This window comes from Poromitra crassiceps, assembly GCF_964638095.1.
Source record: "Poromitra crassiceps genome assembly, chromosome: 5".
Taxonomy (NCBI): domain Eukaryota; kingdom Metazoa; phylum Chordata; class Actinopteri; order Beryciformes; family Melamphaidae; genus Poromitra; species Poromitra crassiceps.
In genome coordinates this window covers 51380166-51387945 of record NC_139642.1, presented here as the reverse complement: position 1 = coordinate 51387945, position 7780 = coordinate 51380166, and the positions used below count along the sequence as shown (strand labels likewise).

General features: G+C 42.4%; 1 protein-coding gene across 7 annotated transcripts in view; it reads left to right on the top strand.

The window, feature by feature from the left end:
* The window catches only part of dock10 (dedicator of cytokinesis 10), a 241720-nt gene extending 235929 nt beyond the window's left edge, over positions 1-5791 (top strand). For all 7 annotated transcript variants that reach the window (XM_083637499.1, XM_083637503.1, XM_083637502.1 and 4 more), the window contains 6 exons: positions 954-1100; positions 1824-2034; positions 2186-2376; positions 2507-2607; positions 3713-3851; positions 4675-5791. In XM_083637499.1, coding sequence (XP_083493625.1) covers positions 954-1100; positions 1824-2034; positions 2186-2376; positions 2507-2607; positions 3713-3851; positions 4675-4722 — 837 coding nt within the window. In that variant the 3' untranslated portion in view covers positions 4723-5791. The remainder of the gene's footprint in view (positions 1-953; positions 1101-1823; positions 2035-2185; positions 2377-2506; positions 2608-3712; positions 3852-4674) is intronic.
* Positions 5792-7780: the final 1989 nt, after the last annotated feature.

Below are 7780 nucleotides of genomic sequence, written 5' to 3'. Positions count from 1 at the left end.
AAAGGAGAACATGAGAGATCTACTCACTAATGAGCAAGAGAAGGAAGAAATACAATTGTTGTTTTGGCAACAAGACACGGAGAGCAGATTCTTTATTTGAGTCTGTGTCTTTAATTTGTCTGTCTGCTCTTTTCTTCTTTTTTTATATTCTATATCAAGATTGCGGTAAGTTTTTTTTTGTCTGTTTTTGTTTTTTCCATCTTACTTTCTTCTAACCACCTTTGCCTCTCTTCTCCTCCTACCACTATTAACAACTGCTGCTCCAACCCTTTGGCGGGTTCGTCTCCAGCTTGCTGTTGTCTATTCTGTATACATATTAATATTTAATATATATACATATTAATATATGTATATATGTATACATATTAATATATATATATATATGTATAATATGTATACTTCATATAATCTGCAATGACCCTAAATATCTTGGTATATAATAGAGCCCTTTCTGCAGGGAACAGTGGACAGGCAGGTATTACCTGATAAACCTCATTCACCTTTGACCTTTCACTCCCATGGTGCTTGGAAAATGACCTGTCCCATCCACAACATAACAGTGACACTGTCAGTGCTGATCTGTTCTAACAAAATTATAAAATGCTATGTGGCGTCTTTGTTGTATAACCAGTGACACAAGAAACCACTAGGGGGCAACATTCTAAAACCAGTCTATACATGGAATGGAAGTAGAAGAAGCCCACAGCTAAAGGAACACAGTAAACATATTAAATTAGCATTGCATACACCCACGCAACAACACACAGGCACAGGTGTTTCTAATCACGTGTGTGTTTTTGTGTGTGTGTGTGTGTGTGTGTGTGTGTGTGTGTGTGTGTGTGTGTGCGCGTGTGTGTGCGTGCGCGTGTGTGTGCATGCGTGTGCATGCGCGTGTGTGTGTGTTTGCGTGTGTGTGTTTGCGTGTGTGTGTGTGTGCATGTGTGTTGTGGTAGGGTTTCTTTGAGGAAGAGGAGAGTAAAGAGTTCATCTATAAGGAGCCGAAGCTGACCGGCCTGTCGGAAATCTCCCAGCGGTTATTGAAACTCTACTCAGACAAGTTTGGAGCGGACAATGTTAAGATGATCCAGGACTCCAATAAGGTAACTGACATTGTAGAATTTGTTCTATTGATAAGGTTGAATGATATTCATCGCCTAGGGATGAGACGGTATATCAAAATTCAGTATATCGCAATACAAAACTGTGAAAATGTGTATCGTGGGGCAGAAAAATGTATCGCCATATGAGCTACATTTAAATCTGTTGACAATCACAATCTTACAAACTCTCCCTTGAATTAATTATTGTCTGTAATAATTGTTTTTAATTGTTTACATTCTAGCAAATGTTATTGCCAGAAAGATTTGTGACTCAAAAATAAACACTTTGTTGTCATTGATATTTGTTACAGCTTATCGTGATTGTATTGAATCGTGAGCCCTGTATCAGTTAGGCCAGGTTCACATTACAGGCAAATCCGATTTGCTGCTAAAGTCGTTAATCATCATTATCTTGATTGGTTTCCCAAATCTGATTTGGGAGTGTGTCCGCACTGCCACAAATCTGATTTGGGTGATCAGCGCGTCCACGCTGAAGTCACATCAGTCAAAAGCAGATTGGAAACTACCTCCATATGTGGTTTGGGACAAATGACACAAATCAGATTTGGAGCATCCAGACTCATAAAACCAATCTGGATAGAATCATTAATAGGTCATTAAAGTTCACAAATCAGATTTGGCCTCCTAGTCTGAACATGGCCTTAGTGAATCGTATTGTAACGGTCCCAATCATAAATTGCTTAAACATGTTTTGCCACCCAGGTGAACCCCAAAGACCTGGACTCCAAGTTTGCCTACATTCAGGTGACGTACGTGCTGCCCTACTTTGACGAGAAAGAGCAACAGGAGAAAAGGACAGATTTTGAGAGACATCACAACATCAACCGCTTTGTGTTCGAGACGCCCTTCACGCTGTCGGGGAAGAAACACGGCGACGTGGAGGAGCAGTGCAAGAGACGCACCATACTCACCAGTAAGGATCCGTCTCTCTCTGTCTGGATAGACCTTTACTGCGGAGGCAGCATCCAACTCTAAACACAAGTCCAGTTCTTATGACAGACTGTGGCAGGTAACTGGACGATGAGTCTGACCGGTACGTTCTTCTCTCGCCCGTCTTTCTCCAGCGTGTTCCAGCTTCCCCTACCTGAAGAAACGCATCCAGGTGGTGGAGCAGCAGAGCACAGAGATGAACCCGATCGAAGTGGCCATCGACGAGATGTCGCGCAAGGTCTCCGAGCTCAACCAGCTCTGTAACATGGACGAGGTGGACATGATACGGCTGCAGCTCAAACTGCAGGGCAGTGTTAGTGTCAAGGTGAGGATTGTGCATAGACACGCGCACGCACGCACGCACGCACGCGCACAGACACACACACACACACAAATATTCAGATCCACACATTTGCTTTTGGTACATTATTGTCTCATGGGTCTCATGCTTCCAGGTGAATGCAGGGCCTATGGCTTATGCCCGGGCCTTTTTGGAGGAGAAGAATGCCAAGAAATACCCAGACAACCAGGTCAAACTCCTCAAGGAGATCTTCAGGTAGGATGCTGCCGCACATTTCAGTTCAAAATGCATGCGATATTTTATACAATACATGTTGGAATGTTGAAGGCCGTCACCCACAGTAAAACCGCATGCATACAAAGGAAAATTGTCAGTGTTAATTCAAATGAATTCACATTTTACTCTGAGAGTGTAAAAATCAGCACTATGCCAGTATTTATAGTTGACACCCATCAGTTCATTTAACAGTTCTAGATAGTTTTGAACACCCTCCCAGAGCCATATCAGTACATACTGTAAGTGGACAAACAACTCCCCAGTCAACACTTGTCAACTCTAAATACCAGTCACTGAAAAATTAACACTTATTAATTAACCCTAGAAAATTTGCTGTGTGCTGTGCGTCCTGGTAGCACGCGTACGACGGAGGCTAGGTCCTTCGCGCGGCCGACGCGGGTTCGAATCCGACCCGAGGTCCTTTGCCGCATATCATCCCCTCTTTCTCTCCCCACCTTTCCTGTCTGAAAAAAAGGCAAAAATGTCCAAAGAATAATAATAATAAAAAGAAATGCTGTGTGCTCCTGGATGAACGGGTGTTATTAGGAGCCCAGTCTTAATCCTGTAAGCTACTGAGAATGTTTCACCGCCGGGGGGACCTGGTTGACGTGCTTTTCTTGACGATGTTCAGTACGATACTGTCTTGTTGTGTGCTGCGTTGAGAATCGATAAAGGCTGTTCATTTGCGGGAAACAATCCATTGATTCCAGTGCACAAAGTGAATACAGTCCGTTTCAATTGTCCCCAAACATGAAAAGCAGAACACAGCAACCAAACTTTACTGCCACAGTGAAGCGGTCAAACACCTGTTGCCCTTCCGGGGACAAACACCTGGTGAACAATAGTGAAGTCGCTACCTATATAGACTACCTGAGCCCAGGTAATAGCACAGCGACACCCCATGGACACAGAGCATAGAGCATAACATTCAATAATAATCACACACAGGAAATATGACCACACCATATTTGGTTCCTACAGCAGGGTGTAATTCACAGCACTAGTCGTCAATACCTTGCCAGTATCAGTCATTTAGTAAAGCTACTAGAGAGTAAGATAAATCTAATAATTTCCCCCCCTGCAGGCAATTTGCCGAAGCCTGTGGTCAGGCACTGGATGTGAATGAGCGTCTGATCAAGGAGGACCAGCTGGAGTACCAGGAGGAGATGAGAGCTCACTACAGGGACATGCTGACTGAACTGTCTGCCATCATGAATGAACAGGTGCGTCTATGGATGGACCAATGACTGTCCACTCATTTTATTGCCACATTGCTTCTCACCTTTTTCTTCCTCAGATTCTTCCGCCTTTCCTAACGAGCATCATCGTTTTATATGCGCATTATTTTATGAAGCATTTTCCATTTCCAGCTGCGATCATGCTACCTTATCCTTTTCTGCTCAAAAGCATGTTAGCCTCCAGTAGCGCCTCTCTCTCTCTCTCTCTCTCTCTCTCTCTCTCTCTCTCTCTCTCTCTCAACTCCTCTCTCCACTCTTTGTAAGACGGGTACGTCATGTGATCAAATTCCCTAATGCAATTATTTAACATGTCATGGCCGTCACCTTGCTACTTAGTTCCCCAGCTCAGATAAATAGCCACTTTTCCTTTCCATCCTATATGTGACACGGTCTGGTGTGCGCACGTTTAGACGTTGAAGAACACACTCCAATATGACAGAGACCAATTTTAGGATCACTAAATATTAGGAACTCATTTGTTAGCAAACCAAGTTTGTTTAGGGCAAACCAAGCTTGTTCACCAACTTTGAGGGTGATTTTCTCTGAATGTTGCTTTTACGAACATTAGGTACAGTACGAACATTCAAATAAGCCTATCTCCTTCAACTATTTTCAAATTTCAATGTATGACACGTCATTTGAAAGCTTACAAGCTGCACTTAAAAAAGGCCTTGGCCTGCGTATTACCCACAACACCAGGCCCTGTCATATATAGACTTTTCCATCTGAGGACCAAACCATTAGTCACAATACTGGTCTCCATTTGAAATGTGCCAATTGCCAGTATTTCTGTCTTGTTCTTGTCCAGATTCCTCACACAAGACAACCTGGAACAGAACGGCACAGCACCTACTGAGTGGCCAACAGGCTCACAGGAAACTGTTGGGTCAGCGAGGACATCTATTTCCTTAAATGGCTTTGGTATGCCTGCCAGACTGGAGCCTCAAAGTGGGCTCATTTGCTTGTTTCTGACTCCAGTTGTTTCCTGCTGCAGGGAGCAGTGGGGGGAGTGGAACTATGACTGATGGGAAGTGTAGTGAAAACAGGGGAAGAAGAAGTGTGTAGACTGTGGTTGTGGTAGTCTGTAGTCCTGTTGTTGAACGTTGACTATCTACAGTAGAGGCCAGGCTGCTGGACTGTTAACTACTGTTGTTTTGGTTTTAGAGACTCAATCCGTGTACAGTATGGACTTCCCTGCCCATTACTTTACATTCTGTATAGACATCGACAGAGGGGGACACACACACAAAAATACGCACATACAGTGCATAGGCGTATGTACACGCGCGCGCAGTCGTGCACACACACACACACACACACACACACACACACGTCCATGTACAAGCAAGCACACACACAGACAACATGCGCCTTCTCTCCACAACCCTGTCTCTTAAGAGAACAGTGACCTTAATGAGCTTGAGGTGCGTTCAACTATACACATAAGAAAATAGCTTTCTGGTGCATTTTGATAACAATATTTCAATTTTCTGTGGAATATAATTGTACTTCAAAATATCTGAAAAGGTCCAGTAAGATGACTGTAATGTGAAAAGGAAATGATTTGGGTTATACGTCTTAACTAACAGAGCATCTGATTGGTTGAACACACCTCTAGTTCCTGTTTGAATGTAGAGCAGCTCCACATTGCTACTTTGTATCCTTGCTAACATTCTGGAATTCTCAGCTTGCAGATTTTCAAATGGAAAAATTTATGTTTTGTAACATTTTTATGATTGATAATTTCATTGTTACTGTTATTATTTCCTGTACTGTTTTGAATTGTAAATAAGAAATATTAATATTTAAAATGTTTGAAATGTTTCTTTTTATAAAAAAAAATATACAATATATGAATATTTGTTTAGCTGAATAAAAAAAAGAACAAACTAAAGTTTTATGTATAACATTTAAATAAAATTTTGTTAATGTCCGAAACTGATGATTATACTCCTTATGACATATAATTAATTCTCCTTTGTACTATCATGTCAGATTATTTTGACTGACTTAAACTTATATTGCACCACGGCCATTTCTTTATTGACAAATGGTGATTTGCATCCACTGATCTGTTGTTTATATTAGACAATGCCGGTACAGCCGTGTCTACTTCTGTTCTTCAAAGGGCTTTGGTCACATCCTCCTATTAGATATGAGGAACACTTTGCTGTTCACACCTCACTCAGCATGCTGAACAGTGAACACATCAGCCCAACACCTCACCCAGCATGCTGAACAGTGAACACATCAGCCCAACACCTCACCCAGCATGCTGAACACAGCCCAGCCATTCCAATCATGTTGATGGGGAGAAACACTAGAGAAAAAGATAGAATGGCCTTTTGGAATGGAACAAGTGTCTCAGCCACAGCTGTGCTCTGCCGCCTCATGTCCTGTCTATTGGCAGCTGTGCTCTGCCGCCTCAGATCCTGTCTATTGGCGGGGCCGGACACCAGGCAACGGTGTCATTATAAATAATTGCCAGGCCTTCACCTGCACAATGATGGAAATGTGTGAAGTGGAAACTCAGTGTGATGAGCAGAGTCTGCTGACTTGACACAATGGAAAAAAAAATCTTTGGTTCATGTCACAGGCAGCATAGACAGTAATGACGGTATACATACTGTACATTTGCATGAAACTCCTGATGCCACCTACTGTATATTATGTTTCAGCTTATCACTCTAAACAACACAATGTAAACAATGGCAACAGTAGGTTTCTACATGCTAAACTACATGAAACCTTAAGAGAGAGTACCCATGCAGAGCCAAGGTGAAGAGCCCATGCTCTATGAGAATAACACTTCGAAGCAGCAGGGTGAAGTGGTCAGGTCAGAGGTCAGGGCTGTTTCTAATCAGACAGAAGCTTTTGCCTTTGGGTCAATCTGCGCTGACCTCTCCCAACACCACCATGCACTGTCACCTGACTCTGAAGCCAGTCTCGCTACGTTTCCACCTTGAGATCTTTCATTTTGTTAGACAAGTATCAAACACACAGCAGGAGTGCGACAAGGTGAAGATTTTTTGTGTCTGTGTTTTGACAAAGTAAACATGACATACAAGGTTTCCAAATGTTTTCCATTCAAAATGGCAGGATTACAGTTGCCTAACATAGTGCCCTGTGGTGACCTGAAGGAATGGTGCGATGAAGAGGAAGGACGAAGGACCAGACTGAAGACTCTTCCTCTTCAAAGTCAGAAGGGGGCAGAACAAACTCAGCAGCCAGATGAATTGAATGGTGAGCAGCTCTTGTTAGATTAATACAGTATCATGATCCAGAGGCTCTGCACCTGCACCTTGGTCCTGCACCTTGGTCTGTCTGTAGGTTGCTCTGTCTGTCTGTAGGTTGGTCTGTCTGTCTGTAGGTTGGTCTGTCTGTCTGTAGGTTGCTCTGTCTGCATCAGACTGTCTCTGCTCTGACTCTTTTCCACAGTCTGAGAAGCTACGATGTCTTAAAATGCGAGTCACTAAAGATGCTCATTTTAATCCATTTGGTTTGGATCTGCCCTTCGAGAGATTTAAGTCCTACCATAGTTAATTTTGGAGATTTTCTTGACATGGCACATTTTCATTACATTTCTTTACACATTTGGTGCGTAACTACTAAGCATGCAGTGTTTCGTCTGTATTCTCACAATTTGTCTTTCCGTCTGACCAGGGTTATATTTGTAGGCCGTGAAGAAAAGTAAATAATACATTTGCTACTTACTGGGTCTGTCTGTTTGATGATCCTCCAAATTTGCACTTGAAATATTTCAACCAGAACATGGAGAAGAAATGTATATATAGAAATGTATATGTAAATGTATAAGTCAGAATGTAATAGCAAATGGCCATTGAAGTAATTTGACAGGATATTGTTGCAGAAACTTGAATATGATAAGAACGTATATTGTGAGAGTACAGAGA